The sequence below is a fragment of the Pristiophorus japonicus genome, chromosome 16 (assembly GCF_044704955.1).
Source record: "Pristiophorus japonicus isolate sPriJap1 chromosome 16, sPriJap1.hap1, whole genome shotgun sequence".
Classification (NCBI taxonomy): Eukaryota; Metazoa; Chordata; class Chondrichthyes; family Pristiophoridae; genus Pristiophorus; species Pristiophorus japonicus.
This window is the reverse complement of record NC_091992.1, coordinates 16756346-16777656: the sequence shown is the minus strand read 5'-3', so window position 1 is coordinate 16777656 and position 21311 is coordinate 16756346. Positions and strand designations below refer to the sequence as shown.

General features: G+C 43.7%; 1 protein-coding gene across 1 annotated transcript in view; it reads left to right on the top strand.

Annotated features, from left to right (window-relative positions):
- The window catches only part of vps53 (VPS53 subunit of GARP complex), a 274701-nt gene that overhangs the window by 204726 nt on the left and 48664 nt on the right, over positions 1-21311 (top strand). Inside the window, exon 19 of the mRNA XM_070857048.1 lies at positions 13724-13793. Coding sequence (XP_070713149.1) covers positions 13724-13793 — 70 coding nt within the window. The remainder of the gene's footprint in view (positions 1-13723; positions 13794-21311) is intronic.

Sequence of the window (21311 nt, the reverse complement as noted above, 5' to 3'; positions counted from 1 at the left end):
CGTCCTCCCGGATGCACTTCCTCCACTTAGGGTGATCTTTGGCCAGGGACTCCCAGGTGTAAATGGGGATGTTGCACTTTTTCAGGGAGGCTTTGAGGATGTCCCTGTAACGTTTCCTCTGCCCACCTTTGGCTCGTTTGCTGTGAAGGAGTTCCGAGTAGAGCGCTTGCTTTGGGAGTCTCGTATATGTTCATGGTATGGCACTGACGGAGTAGTCCTCATGTCACAAGGGCAAACCATGCGCAGACTACACTGATTTGATTGGGATTACATATTTAAATGAAATTAATTAAAAATATATACACTTTTGCACAAAAGAAATTTGAATTAGCAGATGATTTGGATTAAGAGGAATAGACCGTGCAGCCTGGCCTTTGTGTCTGTGGATGTAGTGCTTAGACGAGAAGATGGGGTGCTTTTCAATTTTGGCCCAAAACGTGAGTGAGGTGGGCGGGCATCCACTGCCTGCCCACCTACCTGATGGCTGCAGTGTAAGGCCTGAGCCATTGTCGTGCCCAAGCCCTGTTCCCTCGCACAGGGGCAGCTCGTCACTGGCGTAGGGGATATCCAATGGCTTCATCATGGAGCCAAGCTGGGGGTGGGTAGGGGGATGGTGGTGGGCGGGTAGTGAGTGTCTGACAACGGGCTCGGAGGAATATTCGTGCTCCTCCTGGCCACACACAAATCTCCATGTGTCGGGACATGAAAATTGCATTTTGGGCCGACTAACAGCGTAGGAACCTGAATTAAATATTTAAGTAAGTTACTGCTTGTTTCAGGCAGAAGTATCGAGGCCTGTCTTAAAATCACAACAACAACAACAACGTATTTATATAGCGCCTTTAACGTAGGCGCTTCACAAATCTTGAGATTTTAAAATTTGACACCAAACCGCAGGTGGCCAAAAGCTTGGTCAAAGAGGCAGGTTTTAAGGGAGCGTCTTGAAGGAGGAAAGAAAGGTAGAGAGGCGGAGCGGTTTAGGCAGGGAGTTCCAGAGCTTGGGGCCCAGGCAGCTGAAGGCACGGCCATCGATGGTTACGTGATTATAATCAGGGATGCTCAGGAGGGCAGAATTAGAGGAGCGCAGACATCTCGGGGTGGTGGTGGAGGGGGGGAGTGGAGGGTTGTGGGGCTGCAGGAGATTACAGAGATGGGGAGGGGCAAGGCCATGGAGGGATTTGAAAATAAGGCTGAGAATTTTGAAATCGAGGCATTGCTTAACCGGAAGCCAATGTAGGTCAGTGAGCACAGGGGTGATGGGTGAGCCTTGGTCAGGCGCAACTTGGGCTGCTCATGGCCGAGCGCAATTCTTTTTCCAATTTGTCCTGTTTTCCAGCATAAACGAGGCAGGCAACGGGTGAAAATAAAATTCCAGAATGTTCAAAAGCCCCTGCAGTGCAAAAAAAAACACAGGTGCTAAATGACCACACTTTCATTTTCATGGAAATGTTGAATTTTTTTTAAAACTTTCATATTCAGACTAAATTCCAATGATTCTCTGTGATTATGTATGTCACTTATTGTTGTGGTGATAACGATATCACAAAGCCATTGGTGGCGCTCTAATGCAGGCCGTCTGCTGGTCACCAGAGGCCCGAGTGAAGTATGGAACAATATGAGGATAACTTGCAGTGAGAAGAATTACGTTTTTTAAAAAAAACTTTTCCCCTCAGCATAGTTTTTTAAAAAAACATCCTGATATTAATAAAGCCAAGAAACTATTTTAGGTTATGTCTAAAACTAGAAGGTTTAAGCAATATAGAAGCTAAAGTTTCAGAAAAGAAAAATACAGGCCCAGACATCAAAATATTTTCTCTCCGTCTCTGTGGAATTCACTTCTCGCTATGAAATCTATTGAACAGATGACAGAGTATATGTTGCACCTCGATTCTGAAACCTGACCGGTTCGTCACAAGAGCGCGCAGAGTAAGGCCTGTGAGGTTTAGGGTTCAGTTTCTGGGCCCACCTCATAGCCTGGATGCTGGATCTCCTGATTAGATTGGACTTTGGATATAGCTCAGCTAATACTGTGCAGGTTTTTTATGCTGATAGCCTCTGTGTAAACAAACCAACATTGAACACACTGAGAAGTGTCATTCCAAAACATCGGGTTTCCTCACAATCTGTGGAGGTCATGTTTAAAATAAAGTCTTACAAAGCTTCTTTTGTGGCCTTACTTTCAGTTAATTAATGTTTGCAGTGTTCCTCCCTGTTCGTGTCCTCCTAAGTTATATAGGCTGGGTTTTGGCTGAGCAGAAGGGGAGTTGACTCCTATTATCTCCACACCATCAATTGTAACCCATTCTTTGGTTTTCAGAGAGATTAGCAGTGATCCACATTGCAACGGCTGCCAATCTTTTTTCCTTTATTACTGCAGGACACCAGGCATCCACTTAAGATGCTCTCACACTGCGGGAGTGCAGCTGGGGGTAGACGCAAGTTCTTCCCTCTTTTAGCTACATGCCTAATCAATCAACTTCCCAAAGCAAGCGCTTTACTCGGAACTCTTTCAAGGCAAACGAGCCAAAGGTGGGCAGAGGAAATGTTACAAGGACACCCTCAAAGCCTCCCTGATAAATTGCAACATCCCCACTGACACCTGGGAGACTCTGGCCAAAGTCCACCCTAAGTGGAGGAAGTGCATCCGGGAGGGCGCTGAGCACCTTGAGACTCATCGCCGAGAGCGTGCAGAAATCAGGAGCAGGCAGCGGAAAGAGTGTGCGGCAAACCAGACTCCCCACCTACCTTTTCCTACAGCCACCTGTGAGGTCTCATTTTAAGAGTGGAAGCAAGTCTTCCTCGATTCCGAGGGACTGCCTATGATGACCATGATCATTCAGCACAGAAGGAGGCCATTCAGCCCAGTGTGTCTGTGCTAGCTCTTTGAAAGAGCTGCCCAATTAGTCTCGCTCTTTCCCCGTAGCCCTGCAAATTTCTCCCATTTATCCAATTCTCTTTTGAAAGGTACTATTGAATCTGCTTCCACCATACTTTCGGACGGTGCATTTCAGATCATCATAACTCTGCATTTTTTTTTAAATTCTCCATATTTCACATCTAGCTCTTTTGCCAATTACTTTAAATCTGTGAGCTGATGAGCTGAAATTCAAGAAACCGATTGCGTCATAGACAAATGTGCTTTCTGGTCAAGGCCTCCGGTTTCATTGTGAACAGGCGGATCTGGTCCCCGGGCGTTTGCCCTCCGAGTCTTGACATTACACAAGGGAGCCCGACGTATCCACAGAGACCAGTGTAAAAGGAGAGTGATCAGTGCTTGGAGGGTCAATGTTTCAATAGCCAACAACCCTGTCCCATTCAGGGTAATTGGCAGTATTTTTGTTTTATAAATCCAATGTGGCACCTCGAGTGACATTTAAAACCACTACCTGAAACAAAATACACAGGAAGTGAGACAGTCAGACGGACGCAGAGCGAGTCAGACAGCAAGAGAGAGACAGAGACAGGCGTGCACACCCCACACTATACATTGCATGCAGACTTAGTTGAAGCATTCAAAAAAGAAATCAACAAGACACCTCATTCAACAGAAGTAAGAAGGGCCTGATGTCAACTAGAGGAAGGTGAAGTGGTGAATATGGCACTTTTCTAGTAAACCTCTTCGATGGATAATTTTGAAGCAACTTGGCTGAAGCTTTCTGCACATGTGGTTGAATTCCCATTGCACAACCTGGATAACCGGCGGAATGTTTTCATTAATGCTGTAACAAAGACAAGTGTGTTGTAACATATCAGAAGGCAGATGGTCTAGATAGTTTTTATTCCATCTTTCATTTAAAAATACAGTACATGCCACTTTAAACCTTCATTAACACTCCAAATGTCCTTATTGCTCCTTAGCCAAACATTTATCTATTCTGCAGCTCTGAGCTGTCATAACATTGCAGTTCCATTATAACACCGTATGCAGTTTCAATTAGTTTAGACTGTGCCTTGGCTGAAAGGGTATCCTTAGCTTTCAACAAATGGCTTACAGTCATTGAATTGGGTGTGACTGTATTTGCAGTGTGTGCACTGCATTGAGGGGTGGGACAGGGATGTGAGCCTGGAAGTTGCTTCTAATAAAGTGCTTCACATAATGGAGATTGGGTGTGGTGTTAATTATATTTTTGCCATGATTAATTTTTCTGATAAAGAAAAATAATCTTTTTTTTCACCCCCTCCTTGTTAGCTCAATCCTGAGGTTGTTGGGGTGACTTGCCACAGATTCCAGCAGCTCTCTGGCATCTCCATGTGTGAGCCTGGACAGTCGATGCTGCCATGCTATTCCACCATGTGGGACCTCACAACTGAGCACAGTTCTTTCCTCACCTGATATCTACATGCACGTTTCCCGTAGGATTCATTGGTAGGAGTCGAGTGGAAAGCCTAGTTGATTTTTCTCCTCATCACTGCACCCAATTGTAGAACCTCAATTGTTGCTCTGGCTGACATCAACTACCTTAGAACAGACCAGGTTGTGTGTGGTTTAATATTAGTACCCCTGGTGGGGCCTTTACCTACTAGTTCATCACAGGAGCTTTGAAGTTGAATATACGGCGATCTGACACTGAAGAGTACTGTGAAGAGTTAAGAGCCAAATTCCATCTGCTTTTTCTCTTAATTCTGTTAGTTTTTGTTGTGCGAATATTGTGCACCATGCATTCACTGGGTGCGTAGAGCAGCATGTTGCAGAGTGAACGGCATTGCTGAAATAACAGGTGGTGCACAAGCAGTTCTGTGCAGCCACTATGCGTGCGGCCTGCGAGTTAACAACTGAGCAGGAAGGAAAACGAGACGCTGGCCAAGCCCATTGTAACTCAGGCGCGCAAGTCAATGTGCTCACACAGGGCTGCTCTTCAGAAAATGCTCACCGTTTACACATAACCTGATTGTTGCAAAATTCTATTCACACATTTGGTGAAAGACCTGAGCAGCAATTATTATTATTATTATAATAAATGGTCATTATCACATTGCTGTTTGTGGGAGCTTGCTGTCCACGATGTGGCTGCTGTGTTTCCTACATTACAACAGTGACTACATTTCAAAAAGTACTTCATTGGCTGTAAAGTGCTTTGGGACGTCCCGAGTTCTTGACGGGCACTACATGAATGCAATTCTTCCTTTCTTTCTATTGCACTGAGCCTTACGTTAGAAAAGGTAGATAAAAGATGCACAAGATTGATCCCGATTGTAAAGGGTATGAACTCTAAGGAAAAGTTAGAAAGAAGGAGGTTAACAACAACAACTTGCATGTATATAGCGCCCGTAACGTAATGAAACGTCCCAAAGCACGTCACAGGAGTAGTATGGGATTTAAAAAATTTGACACCAAACCGTATAAGTAGAAATTAGCGCAGGTGACCAAAAGCTTGGTCAGAGGTAGGTTTTAAGGAGGAAAGAGAGGCGGAGAGGTTTAAGCAGGGAGTTCAAGAACTTGGGGCCTAGGCAACAGAAGGCACGGGCACCAATGGTTGAGCGATTATAATCAGGGATGCTCAAGAGGGCAGCATTAGAGGAGGATTATGGGGAAGATCACATTGAAGCATATTGATTGGTGTAGATAAGGCAAACCCAGATTCTTGATTTACATTAAGCCAAGAAAGTAGGGTACTAATTTAACAGCCACGTTGAGAATAGTGGATTGGGCATGGGGAAATCTGGCCTTTTGGGATCTAAGGGACTGTGCAGTGAATTTGGGCTTGAAAGGGTAGATTTTCTAAGTCCTTGCCCGGCATGAGTGCATGTCAGAAAACTGTAGGCGAAGTGCCCGCAATTTCCTGATGCACGCTTGAAGCAGGTGATTTAGCTTGGCATGGGCAAGGCCTTGGAAAAGCTACCCGGGAGTGCCTTCTCAGAACTGCATGAGGTAAGTGTCAAACCGGCTGGTGCTGGGTGTTGCTGCTCAAAGCAGAGTTTCAAAAAAAAAAGTATTTCAACAGAAATGTCATTCCTCACTGCGATGAGCACAGAACCAAGGCAGTAATCAACTTTTTGACATGTAATATTATGTGGTGTTGTGGTAGCTTTAAACTACCTTGGTTCAGAGTTCGGAAGGTTTGCGCATTGTGTTTCTACGAGGGGAAGAAGAGGCTTCCCCAGTGACACACTCCCCCAGAATCTTTAATGAGTCGTGATATTCCCAGACTTTGTTGGCATTTCATAAGCCATGCTAAGTGCAGGCTTATATCTGGCTAACTAGGTAAAGAAAGAAAGACTTGCATTTATATAGCGCCTTTCATGACCACCGAACGTCTCAAAGTGCTTTATAGTCAATGAAGTACTTTTGGAGTGGAGTCACTGTTGTAATGTAGGAAAGGCGGCAGCCAATTTGTGCATAGCAAGCTCCCGCAAACAGCAAAGTGATAATGACCAGATAATCTATTTTTTATGTTGATTGAGGGATAAATATTGGCCAGGACACCGGGGATAGCTGCTCTTCCTCAAAACAGTGCCATGGGATCTTTTACATCCACCGGAGAGGGCAGACGGGGCCGCTGTTTAAAACGGCACCTCCGACAGTGCAGCACTCCCTCAGCACTGCACTGGAGTGTCCACCTAGATTTTTGTGCTCAAGTCCCTGGAGTGGGATTTGAACCCATAACCTTCTGACAGGGGCGAGTGTGCTACCCACTGAGCCACGGCTGACCCTACTGTGATATTGTGATAGCTTTAAACTACCTTGGTTCAGAGTTCAGAAAGTTTGTGCATTGTGTTTATACGAGGGGGAGAAGAGAGGCATCCCCAGTGACACACACGGACACCCATTTCACACTCCCCCAGAATCTTTAATGAGTCGTGATATTCCCAGACTTTGTTGGCACTTAATACGCCATTAGCTGCATGCGACGTACAGGTTTATATCTGGTTGACTGGGTACAGTAAAACTACACTGGTCAACCCTCTCAAAGCAGTTTTCAGGACCTGCATGCTGTATTTGCTGCTTCTGATATCGTTGTTGAGCAAAATTTCCAACTGGTAATCTATCTCTCTCCCAACCTCACCAGGGTTTTCAAGGAGCGACAGTAGGAAGTCAGCAAATTGAATGTCAGTAATGTGAGAAAGCTGTATGTACTTGAACTAGGACTGGAAAATTCCACTGCTTAACTAGCCTGGGGTGAGCTGTCTACTGACTTGAGTGAGCTGAAATAACAAAGCAGTTTGCCAACTGGTAACTTTGAGTTTGTGCCACTTTAGGGCTCTATCTCCAATCATTCCAGCTCTTTTTTCTTTGATTTTCTGTCATTATTCTTGTCTACTCACAGTGTTCTTTTTAGGATTAGTGTCCTGAGGTCAAAGTATAAATAACTGCTTTCGGATGCATTAGAAGTTGAAAAGAGAAAATGCAAGGCCAAGGAGTGAGTAACCTAAAACCTTCCACTCTGCTGACCCGAGATTGTTCTTCGGGTTTGCACAATGCTTTAAATCATGGGCCTTCGAGCTTTCCCCTTTGTGGGTCACGTAGCTGAGTATGATGGAAACCTGCGGGTCACATATGAAGATTAAATCATTTTAAATCGCATGTCTTGAACTGCAGCTATCACCTCATTTTGATGTTTTTTAGGATTTAACAAAAGCAGCCTTTTTCAAAGTTCAGGCTTCAAGGTGCCAAAACCAACACCCTCTGGTCTAGGTGCAGACTCACGCTGGGGTACCTTTCCAGGTGTGCCAGCCGTCCACACGTGAGGATTTAGACAGCTGATTTTCATGGTCATTACCCCTGAGGCGCTCGTTCACCCATCACCCTGTGCTCACTGACCTGCAATGGCTCCTAGCCCACAAATGCCTCGACTTTCAAATTCTCATCCTTGTGTTCAAACCCCTCCCTATTTCTGTAACCTCCTGTAGTCCTACAACCCTCCAGGATCTCTGCGCTCCATTGATTCTGGCACATCCCTGACTTCCTTCGCCCAGTCATTGGTGACCGTGCCTTCTAGGCCCCAAGCTCTGTAATTCCCTTCCTAAACCCCTCTTCCTCTCTCTCTCTCTCTCTCTCTCTCCATTAAGACATTCCTTAAAGCCTACCTTTCATTTGTCTTAATGTCTCTTTCCTTGGCCAAGTGTCAGTTTTTGTCTGATTATACTCCTGTGAAGCACCTTGGGACGTTTTACTACGTTGAGCAATGCCTCGATTTCAAAATTCTCACCCTTGTTTACAAATCCCTCCATAGCCTCACCCCTCCCTATCTCTGTAATCTCTTTCAGCATGACAACCCCCCCCGAGATGTCTGCGCTCCTCAAATTCTGCCCTCTTGAGCATCCCTGATTATAACTACTCAACCATTGGTGGCCGTGCCTTCAGCTGCCTGGGACCCAAGCTCTGGAACTCCCTCCCTAAACCTCTCCGCCTCTCTACCTCTTTTTTTTCTCCTTTAAAACTCTCCTAAAACCTACCTCTTTGACCAAGCTTTTGATCATCTGCTGTAATTTCTTATGTGGCTGGGTGTCAAATGTATTTGTTTTGTCTTATTACACTGCTGTGAAGCGCCTTGGGACGTTTTACTACGTTAAAGGCGCTGTATAAATGCAAGGTGGTGTTGGAAGGGGGTGGATCTTGGCCTGTGGTAGCCACAGGCCAAAGCAAAACCCTTCAAATTAGCAGCTTTCCACCTTATTTTGCGGATCCTGTGTTGGCTCAGGCGGCCAGAAAAGGTGGCCCTGTGGCCTGCCCTCAAATCCAGGCTGACCAGAGGATCTATGAGGGGTCCAGGGGATAGGCCAAAAATGTGAAGGTCGGCCCACTGCTTAATTGTTCTGCCTTCTGCCAAGAACCTGGAGTCCAAACGGAACCTTGTTGCTGTCGATCTCCATTGCAACGGAAGGACTTGATTGGCGTAACCGTTCTTACAGTTAGAAGTGCCCCCAGGGCTGGAAATCCCAGTGATCCTGGGCTGCACAGGAGTAATGCACTGCAGATGCACAGCTCTTGCATACCACTTGGGTAGACACAGGAGGATCGGCCCTTGAAAGTCAATAGAGTATTTGAGTGCAGGAGCATCACACCCGAGCCTGACCCTCTCTTCTGAGGCTTGAGTTGGCTAACGAGCAGCAGTGGGAATTCTAGCTGGAATATCTTTTTCTGCTCCTGAGGCCAATTGTAATGTCTCAATTGTTGCACTGACTGAGGAATGTCGTTTTTCCAAGGTCTATAGTTTTTTTATGCTGCAATTGGAATTTCTCTTTTATATAACATCTCTCACTTTTACATTCAAGGCCATCTCTTTAACAGAAAAAAAATCTGTTATTTGATCACCCTCTGTTATTTGATTACCCTGTTATCGATTCATTTATCTAATTAAAAGTCTTGGGGCCATTTTTTGCTTCAGGAAACCCCGATTAAATATCCTTTCTTAATTAATAAAAAAAGATCAAATCACAAACCACTGCCTGTTAAGCGAACTATTTTTTTAAATAGATCAGGAACAGTACCTCCCACAATACCTCGGGACTCAGTCCCAGGCTCCATTGCAAAGTAGGGAAGAATATGCATCTTGCATTCGCTTGTGGTGTCATTGCTTTGAGTTGAAAGAACTGTGAGCTTTAGATTCCAAGACTCTGCTGCCCGTGTCCTAACCCGCACCATGTCCCGCTCACCTATCGCCCCTGTGCTCACGGACCTACATTGGCTTGCGGTTAAGCAATGCCCCGATTTCAAAATTCTCATCCTTATTTTCAAATCCCTCCATGGCCTCTGTAATCTCCTCCAGCCCCACAACCCCTGAGATGTCTGCGCTCCTCTAATTCTGCCCTCTTGAGCATCCCTGATTATAATCGCTCAGCCATTGGTTGCCGTGCCTTCTGCTGCCTAGGCCCCAAGCTCTGGAACTCCCTGCCTAAACCTCTCCACCTCTCTTTCCTCCTTCAAGATGCTCCTTAAAACCTACCTCTTTGACCAAGCTTTTGGTCACCTGCGCTAATTTCTACTTATGCGGCTTGGTGTCAATTTTTTTATCTCGTAATACTCCTGTGAAGCGCCTTGGGACGTTTCACTACATTAAAGGCGCTATATAAATACACGTTGTTGTTGTTGATTCTATATGATCCCATCCTCCAAAAGGATCACAAATGATCCCAAGAAAATCATTCACTTTAAATGTCATGCCAGTGCATGTCCACGAAGCTCTTCCTTTCAGTCTTGGGCTGTTCCACTCATTTGTTGTTCGCTTCTGACTCTGTGTCTGAGTCACACAAAGATGATGAGGTGAAGGGTGGGGGTTTGGTTGTGTTGTTCACCACTGTGGTGACTTACTGCTTGGTTCAGTAGCCTTCTAGCTGAGCTAAGTATCAGTGTCTAAGCAGCTCCTTCTGGCTTCTGAATGCAAAGCTATTTGCATTAACAGTGGGCCTCTGAGGCCCAGAGTAACTGCAAAACAATCACAACTTCTATTTCATTCTTTGGACTCTTGTTTTCTGCATCTCTTTTTCTGAGCGGGGTTTGAAGGTAAAGGAATGTTCATTTTTGTGCAAATCTGCAGCTTGACCCCTGCCCACTCAGAAATTCCAATGGGAATACATTTTTTCCTTGCTGTTTGCATTTTCTCTACCTTGTGAATAAGGCCATTCACTGCGAGGAACAATTGAATCCACAAAGACTTTCATTGCCAGACAGCACTGTGACGCTCGGGCACATTATAAGTAGAAATTTCAGAGAGCCCCCCCGAGCCATACTTACCCAAGTTCTCTCAGCCAGTCCCTCGGAGTCGGGGATGACTGCTTCCACACTAATTCTCAGGTGACTGATGAGACCAATGCGGGATCTACAGTCTCTGTCACAGGTGAGGCAGGTGATGGTTGAAGGGACGGGTGGGTGGGGTGCTTGGTTTGTCGTGCGCTCCTTCTGCTGTTTGCGCTTGGCTTCCGCATGCTCCCGGCGGAGAGACTCGAGGTGTTTGGTGCCTTCCTGAATGCTTCTCCTTCACTTTGAGTTGTCTTGGGCCAGGGACTCCCAGGTGTCGGTGGGGATGTTGCACTTTTTCAAGGAGGCTTTGAGGGTGTCCCTGAAGCATTTCCTCTGCCCACTTGGGGCTCGCTTGCCGTGTTGGAGCTTTGAGTAGAGTGCTTGTTTTGGGAGTCTCAAGTTAGTGTCCCCAGAGAACCCAATTCCCTTTTTCATGTTAAAGAGGAATACACCACTTAATACCTTGTATGACATTGTGCAATGCTGCTGTTCTGAAAAGCGCCACATCGTCTGATTGGCAATGAGCAATGCCACAGGAGATCTACTAGTTGCATAATAAAATCAGAGGACACATGAAGCTTATTATGTTTTTAATCACTTGTTTTGACATGTGATCTTACACATGTGTGCTGCTAAAGTGATAATGGGGTTAAAGATGTGTTGCCACTGAGTAATGTGTGGCAGAAATAGACCAGTCTTATGTCTGTAATCTCCTACTTACAGTATTTACAAATCCTATTGACCTTGAGGTCCTCTGCTGCTAGTATATTATGGCCTACACAGCCCATAACGGAAAAGAGCATTACGGCGAAACCTGTTCCTCCGGGGACATTTGATGAAATGACCACCTGTCCTGTACTGTTAGCTAGCCTTATGACCATCTGCTTTCTAGTTTGATTCATGTTTTGAGGATTACAATAGTAGAGCACTGTCATTTCAGGACATTTAATACGACATTGCCTTTCTTTACACTTAAATTTTGGATTTTTTTTTGAACGTTGGGAAATGGAGTTCAATGGAGCCGTTCCCCACATTACAACAGTGACTACACTCCAAAAGTACTTTCTTGGCTGTAAAGCACTTTGAGACGTCCGGTGGTTGTGAAAGACGCTATATAAATCCAAGTCATTCTTTCTACAAAGCTCGCAGAATATGAATAAAGCTACACAGATACTGGAAGATTTTTCATTCCATGGAATTCTCTGCTCCTTTCAAGCTTTTATTCCTCTTCTCACCCACATTTCACTCGTCTAGAAACAGATCTTCCTGGCGATGAGAAATTCACTACATGCTGCTGCACGCCATCTGCTCTTCCCTGGCAGCTTTGTGTTAAACAAGGCAATAATTTTAACCCTTAATGGTGATGATCCATCAAACTATTTGCCATCAATGAAATCTGTATCTGAACTTATTGGAGCCCCATCTAGTTCCTCCAAGTCTTTCCATTCTCTCAGGCTTGGTCAAATTAATTAGAGATATTTTAGTTACAATCGTCTCATTCCTCTTAATGTACATGCTGAAAGTGAATCAACAAACGGTGTGGAGAAATGAAGACCAACTTTTTTATTTTAATGTGGTGGAATAGATTGCAGTTACTTTTTTTTAACTGGATCTTGTACTAAATAAATAACATCTGCTAACTTCCTGCTCCTCCAGCAGTTACTCCGTGCTGGTCCCCTGCCTCATAAATGTTGTGAATCCTACTGCTGTTTTTGTATCCTGAAGACACAATTGCTGGCTCTCCTACAGAGAAAGCTGACACTTTTTTTTGGCCCACTTTTCTCCAATTTTAATATTCGTGATCTTTGGTAACGACCCCGCTTCATTGTTCCTCTCGGCACCACTATTGAGAAATCTCAGGTTTTATCCATATCTGTCGTATCCTCTATTCTCTGGTACTAATAGGATCCCTCATTCCTTCCTTTATCTTCATACTGTGTGTATCTGTACATGCCCCGGTTCTGTGCCCATTTCTTCAATCGCTCTTACTCTCCGTCCTCCTCGTGTTTTTAGAAATTTCCCGTACTTGGTAGACTCTTCCAGTGCCTGGCTACACTTTTGTACTTAAAGCAAAAATGGAGATAAATGAATTGTTTTTAGTTTTAAACTATATCGGCAGGTACTGAAGACAGTTAAGCATGTTCAAGCTGGCCTTGGTTGAATCAAGGAGAGGTCCCACCATAGAGTTCACATTCAAACAAATTTTTATTGCATAATACTCCTGTGAAGCGCCTTGGGATGTTTCACTACATTAAAGGCGCCATATAAATACAAGTTGTTGTTGTTGAATGTGGGTGTGCTATTCTATTGATGTCCGACTAAGGTTTGAAAATTAGACTCCATTACATTCTGGGTCCAAAGCTGTGGATAATTAGTGGTCCTATAAAGTCATCTGATTTAGTAACTGCCAGAAGAGTACAGGCTCGTCCAAGTGAACAATTATTGGTTGTGACCAAATTAAATGACTCTCCTAGAAAAAAATGTATCTGTTATTTTTGCTTTAGTTTAATAGTGGTATTCTGGTTGCTTCCTGTTTTTTCTGTAATTCTCCATGCTTCAAGGCAATTGCTCCTGTATCTCGCACCAACTATCTTTATGGCCCATTTGAATAACATAGGATATACAACACAGAAACAGGCCATTCAGCCCAACCACTCCATGTCGGCGTTTATGCTCCACTCGAGCCTCCTCCCATCCTTCCTCATCTCTATCAGTATAACCCTCTCATTCCCTTTTCCCACCATGGATATTGACTTTATTGATGAGATTGGCTCGTATCCAAATCGGATAGCTGTGCAACTGGTCACAGGAGGTGCATAATGACAGAAGCACTTAACCAGGTCCTGCCTGCATGGCTGAGATTGGGAGCTCGCCACACGGGAGCCTATAAGCTGTGAAACCTACACCTGTGCCACTCCATTGCCCAATGCATTGGTCCTCCAACATGGTGCAGCTCTATAAATGAATTTCCTCTTTTCAAAAGTGAGCCAGACATTTTATCCTTTTTGCTTCAGAATGTAATGTTTAATCTTTTTGTTTACACAGCTCCTTCATTCCAAAGTTTATAAACCACCTTTTCAAATGCAAGCCAATCAGTATGGTGGGAGCAGAGCAGGTAAGAATTCTTGTGACTATATGGATTTAATGTTCTCAGTAAAACAGCTTGTGTTAATATTTACATCATGTAACCAGGCCCGTTCCAGAGGATTTCAGACATTTATGTTGCACTTTGATCAGTGCCTCAGAGTGAGTAGGAGACTCCCAACTGGAAAGTTGTGTGTCCCAGGCCTCTTGCATCTTGAATTTGCCTGCCTCACTTGGATGAGTTTCATCTGCTCTTGGCTGATCTGATGGATTGCACTGGGGTAGCTGAGTTCAGGAACTTGCTGTGTGTTGTATACTACGTAGTTGCATCAATTGGGAACTGGGTTAAGACTGGACAAAATGTTATTTTGGATAGACCTTTATACCTGGCAAGGAGAGAAGACTTGCATCCCATCAGTCTTGTTCTGGATGCAAATCCCGGTCTGATAGATGCTAGTTTATTAACATAAATTGACAGTACCACACAGTGGGTCACAATGATGGGTCATGTCGGGAATTTCAATGGTTTTACACCATTGTTAGAAGTGATAATTCTTAAGAGCTTAATGCATTATGTTGGCCAAGAGTAGATACTATGGGCTAGACTTTCCACAAGGGGGCCATTGCCCCAAAAAATGGGCGATAGAGGTCCGTTTTGGGCGATAGATGGGCGATGTGAAGTGGAAAGTCTACCCCAAAGTTATACTTGCCATGGGAGTGTTTGATACTGATACTAGGTACCAAAAGCAGACAAGCACGGATGTCCCTCATTTTCATGGTACAGAAGTTGACTACAAAGTGTATAAACTTAAAAAGATGACTGTATGGGAAATTGGTGTCGACAGTTTTTATTATGCAAGTACTCGGGACCAGGATCTACAGTGCCATGTGGAAATGTAGCTTGTAACCATTTCTTCCCATGGATTTGTGAGTGGGAGAAGGGAAGAATCACACCATTGTTTCCTTTGCTGTGTGTTGTGGGTAGATCACTAGCTGTTTTTTTTTCTTGCAGCTGTACTTTGTAATATTCCACTCAATTTGAGTTCAGGAAAACAATAAATATTGGTTTAAATGTTAGCCATAAGCGCAACCATTCTCTGCACAGCCACCTGTTTTCAAGTACTTGCTTGTGAGACTTGGATTCAGACTCAACCCACGAAGGAGATGAAAGCCCGTGGCCACAGATGGATATCAAAGGGCACAAGCAAAAGAGGTTTCAGCCCATCTCAGTGGAGTCCACTGCCTTAGCTAATTATAGGAGAATATATTTCTGAGCTCCAGAATGTACATTAATTTTTAAAATATTTTAGCTGCATAGGACTCCACTTGTAGCAGGCGTGATTTGTCTGGATGAACATTGTGCGCTTAAACCCAATCTGCTTGACAACCAAGCATTGCTACACCAATCAGCTTGCACCATGCTCCCTTTTTATTAATCCACTTCAATTTTTCTGTTGTAAGTGCTCTCCCCTAATTTGCAACCTACTAATCTCAGTCTAGTTGTGCATTCAGAAATACATTGGACAATAAAATGCTTAAAAAAAAGGGCAAACATTTTTGAGTTGTAGGGATCTAGTACTGAAAAGACCTACCTACAGACTATGGATACAGCTGTTTAGTCCATCATAGACGCCACTGCATATGTGTAGGTCTCTCTGTTTGCTTGTAACAGCAACATTCTTTGTGTGAAGAGTGTGGTTGAGGGATAGGCTTTCAACAGCTCAGCTGTTGACTATGGCTACAGCTGTTTATGGACAACTCCTGGTGTTTTTATAGTGGAGCATTCTGACTACGTCGTTACAATCCTGTTGATTTAATTTCACGAACCACTGATTCATAAGTCTTGATTTCACACAGGTATTTTTCAAAATTTGTAGTACCTCAAAAACGGCAAAGTTTGACTTGCTCCCTATTTAAATAGCTTTTATTAATAATTTAAAAAAATAATGTTAATGAAGTCTTGTACCTCTCGGGTACCTAATCCTGCTGAGCTCGATCATAGATGGTTTCATATGACAGCCTGCAAGAGTTGACAGGATTTTTTTTTAAAGCCGTCTTAACACAAGCACCACCGATGGCTCATTTGTGACACAGTCACATTAGGAAAGTCCCAGGTTGAATCCCAGATCAATATTGTGTTAAGTGATCTGAATTGTGCTAACTATCGGGCTGCTGCAGTTATTCTCAACACCCCTGGTCTAGGGAGAGGAAAAATGTACAAAGGTCCCACTCCTGATTGCTACCCAACAACTCGTGCTGGATAATGATGCTGAGTGAGGACGATTGAATTTGGCTGTCTAGGTCAGTCATTAGGACTGACCACTTAGATAAGGCACTGGCAGTGGAACTGGTATTCAGATGAGGAAGAAAAAAATTGGAGGGAGATTCCAATAAGCCTTTATAAAATATATTAACTATATCAATTTTATGGCTGAGGTGACCAAATACTCGCCTAAAAAATAGCACCCAAAGTGTAAAGGAATTAATTTAGCCTGCAGCACAGCAGAAATTGTTTGTTCATATCAAGGATATAAAGGAGTTATCTCAACCAGTAGAATAATGACGTTACAATTAGTGAACATGGAGTTTTAAGGCCATACAATTGTAATGCAATCAAATATCGGACAGCATTAACCCTTACTGGCTCATAAACATGGATAGAATCATACATGGCTGCTTGCAAATTTACTTGTCAATCTCTTTCCTTTCCTGAGGTCATTTTCAGCCAATGAAAGCCCAAGTTGGTAGAAATTACTCCCATCTCTAAAATGGATGGTGGGAGCCAGGATGAAGAAGATTGTTTTTTTTTTAAAGTAACTGTTTGAATGGACAGGTTAAATCAGGAGTGGCAAATCATGTTCACATTGGCCACATTCTGTGGCTGAAGCGCAGCTCTGGACTCCTATGTTTATGAGAGACACGACATACCAATGGTGTGACAGCAAGGTGGGCAGCCTTCCTTCTGTACTAGCCTGACTAACACATTAGATCACATCAAATAAACAATTCTAGTCCAACTGTGCCATCAGATCCAGCTGGCACTGCCGTGCACTCTCTGGTCTTGGCCGCAAACTAGTCTGGAGCCAGGGAACGGAGCAACATCGATGCTAGCACGACCTTGAATTATTGGCCCCTGCTCTTTAAATAATGCCACGGAATGATGGGCGAATAATCACTCTGTCAGTCAACGTAACTTGGGCTATAAACAACAGTGCAGGTTTATTTATTAAAAGGTAGCAAAAGATCAACATAGCAGATTCTACTAGATTACACCACTTAACTTCGAATTCTCCATCTCGCAAAACAGTAAGACAGAATTCTACTGATAATACTGTACTGATCTTTGGATCAGCATAGGTAGTAGAAAGTTCATACGTGAGGTTGAATGCTCCCAGAGCCTTCGGATGCTCATCTCGACAAAGGCTGCAGAATAAGGGAACAGGAAGAACAGCTGAATTGGCAAAAAGCTGCCAAATAAATATCTCGGCCTGGGTAATCAACTCTCCCCACCCATCCCCTCCCCCAGGAGACAAAGGACATCAAAAGGAATCTTTAACAATTAAATAAAGCTATCAATCGTAGTGGGGTTCAAAGATATAAGGCTAGTTTCCCACAACCTGTTTCTAGCCATCCTCCAGCTTTGATCTCAAACCTGTTTCCTTTAGGTAATGTTTAGCAGACGATTTAGAGAACTACAAGGTGAATACCTACACTGCAGAGCAAGCAAGCATAGTGACACGTTAACATTTGCCAGATTCAATAGGTGGGATTACTCTGCAGAGAGCTTATCAGGAAGTGTTTCTGAAGCACTAACCCTAACAATTTTGTAATTTGAATGAATGGATATGGAATCATAGAAATCACAGCACGGAAGGAGACTAATCCTTTCTTCGTGCTATTTTTCAACAGGAGCTACTACTCGAACCCCATTTCATTGCACTTTTCCCAGAGCCTTCCTTTTCCTTTTCAAACTCCCTTTTAAATGAATTTGTGGTCTCTGCTCCAAACATTATTCGTGACAACCGCTCCCTATTCTATAAATCACTTTATGTGGAAGTAATTACTTCTAGCTTTTCTCGTGATCTTGAGTTTATGCCCCCTTGTTACCAATTCGCCAACTAGTGGAAATATCTATTTAGTCCTTCAAAACCTTTCATAATTTTACACGCCTATTTTTTGTGAAAAAAAAATCTTTGTTCCAATGAGAAAACCCACATTTTTCAAAAAAAATGTTCATAACTGTAATGTCTCATTCATGGTATTACTCCAGTGAATCTTTGTTGTACCCATTCCATTGCTCTAATATCCTTCCTATAATGGAATACATGTAGTGTTCCAACTGTAGCCCAAGCAATGTTATGTTGAATTCAACATCACTTCCTTTTATATTCAGTGCCCATGTATACAAAATCCAGAATGATATTTGCCTTTTTGATGGCTTTTTCAACCTGCACTTCCGTGTTTAAGGAACTTTATATCCGCACCCATGGATCTCTGTCTTGGCATTTAGGGAATACCACCTCCCACTTTTATTTTTCTCAATGTACTATTTCACATTTAACTCTATTAAACTGCAGCTGCCGCCTGTCTAGGCCTCCCGCTGACTGATATGACTTTCGTCAACCTCCTGTATTCTTCCTCACGGATCCCCATGCTCCCTAATTTGATACTATCAGCAAATTCCAATATCATGCCGCTTGTGCATATGTCCAAATTACTTGTCTAAATGGAAAACAGAAGAGGTTCCAGCAGAGATCGCGAGGGCATTAAAGATATGTTGGGGTAGATTTTCATTTTCAGCGGTGGACAGAAATGGGCCTGTTGTGGTTCAACTGTTATGCACCCTACCCGATGCGACGATGGAAAGAAGATTTGGGCAGGGTGTACAATGGGGCCAATCTGTTGCCGCCAAATTTCCGCCACTGTTGAAAGTGAAAATCTACTCCTTAACTACCGCACGCATTGGCTCAATGGGTAGTGCTCTCGCCTCTGAGTCAGAAGGTTGTGGGTTCAAGTCCCACTCCAGGGACTCGAGCACAAAAATCTAGGCTGACATTCCTAATGCAGTACTGAGGGAGCGTTGCACTGTTGGAGGGTCCGTCTTTCGAATGAGATGGTAAACTGAGCCCTCCGTCTGCTCTCTCAGGTGGACGTAAAAGATCCCGTGGTACAATTTCGAAGAGAAGCAGGAGAGTTCTTCCTGGTGTCCTAGGCAACATTTACCTCTCAATGAACACCTAAAAACAGATTTTCTGGTCATTATCACATTGCTGTTTGTGGGAGTTTGCTGTGTACAAATTGGTTGCCGTGTTTCCTACATTACAACAGTGACTACACTTCAAAAATACTTTGTGACATCTTGAGATCGTGAAAGGCACTATAGAAATGCAAGTATTTTGTTCTGTTTATATTAGTTGGTTATACTCTAGGGATCAACACATTGGCTTAATGACTGCACAGCTTCCAGACTGAGTAGTGTTTTTTTTAAAAAGAGAGGCCATTTTAACTTTGGAATTTTCATAAAGAAAAGCAAAATATGTTCTATTTTTATCTGTTGAAAACTTAGCTCAATGTTTCAGACAATTGCATAAAAAGCGAACCATTTGAAGTAAAATGCTTGTGACATTTATTTTCTTGTGGCAGGATGTGAAATTGTGTGCAGGATATAGATGGACATGCAAACGTTACAGATAATTTCAAAAAAAGTTGGTCAACTTTTCTTACTCTTTTGGGGGAAAAAAATGGCCCAGTTAAAGGACTTGTGGCTTGAAATTAGCCAGCCTAGCGCATGTTTTAACGTGATTTTTTTTTTTCGCATTAAAGCTGCTTTTTTGTTCTTAAAATGAAGTGCATAAAATTCCCCAAAGTTTAAGAATGGCATTTTCAAAATATCGCCGAAAAGCGGATCACCCTGGTGCAAGGTGAAAAAGAATCGCATTGCCTAAATTTGGCCGTTTGCCGAACCCATACACGGGTGGGGGAAAAAACGCATGAGAAAAGCAGTCGTTGCAGCTTCAGATACATCAGTAAGTATGAAGACCTGCAAAAAAGGTAAGTTAAAGTTTTTATTTTTTAATTCTTTTGCAGCGATTACTTAGTTAAGGATCTTGTAAATGTTTTGTGATTTTTGATTTTTTAAATATTTTGCAATTTTTTTCGTGTTTTATTTTTGGCGTTAATAGGCCTTGGGCTAAAGTTGGCGAGATCGCGGTTTCCGCCGCGAATCCTTGTGCCACGCCATCTTTTAATGACAGGCGTTAATTTACCCTGTTTAAAAAATGGTGAAATTTTTATTCTCATTACTTCACAAAAATGACGTTATTTGTCAAAAGATGACATGCTGGGGAATTTCTAGCACAATAGGACTAGCTTCATGTTGAGTGGAGTGGAAGTGGGGGCAGCCAGAGAGTCTTCTCAGGTGAGGGACATAGCAGGGAAGACGACCAGCCAAACTCCATGGGAGAAGAGCAGTAGCAGCCAGACAAGAATGGGAGGTGAGGCGAGGCAACGCATCACAGAGCTGGCATTTTGGAAAGTTTCTGAGGTAAGGCGAGTCTCAAGTTAATTCAGGACAACCACTGCCTAAAAGGTGATTTCTCGCTAGCCCCTAATGGAAGTGTTTTGTTACTCCCTCACTGATGCACTAAAGTGTCAGCCTAGATTTTATGCTTTAGCACCTGGAGGAAACTCTTTTACGCAATGAGTGGTAGGGTGGTGGATACAGATTCAACAGTAGGTTTCAAAAGGAAATGGCTAAACACTTGAAGGAGAAAGAATTGCAGGGATAGGGGGAAAGAGCGGGGAAGTGGGACTGACTGAATTGCTCTTCAAAAGAGCCGGCGCAGATGCGATGGGCCGAATGGCCGCCTTCTGTGCTGCACTATTCTATGATTAAAACAGTAAGATCTGTGACAGCAGTTGAAAGAAACAGTGTCCGTCATATGGAACAGATCACCTGGCTTCGACAGGGCTAGCCCTTTGACACGAAGAGAAGGAGGAAAAAAAGAAAATGCACACCAGGTTAGATATAAAAGTTAATCAAGGTTAAAGAGTGGCTTGAGCGATAAGGGCTTTAAGAGTCAGTAACTTTTGTTGGATCCATGCACTCGTGTATCTAACATGGTCTATGTTTAAAACAGGCTGAGGGGAGGCTGTGTTAGCATCTACTTCTTGAGTAATTGTCCAAAAAGCATCGCGATTGATCTTGGTGTGCTCGCACTGTACCTTGAAGTGGTATGATTCACGCTGCTACCTTGAAGGCCCTGACCTCCTGATGGTCCTTGCAGGTCAGGGCTGTCGCGCCGAAAGCAACTGGAGTATAACTGCAGCCGTTGATTAAAACAAGAAGCTTTGTCCCCTTGCTCAGTGAAGAGGGCGACTGGATTGGACGTCACCAAGATCCAGGTCGGTGATTGGAGCGTGGGCAGGTACAGCAGGAGCGGCGAGGTCGGGCGAAGGAGCGGCGAGAGATTGCAGAGCGACATGATCGGGGCCCAGGAGAGGCGTGAGTTCACGGCCCAGAAGAGCCGAGGGCCCGGGGCAGCACGGG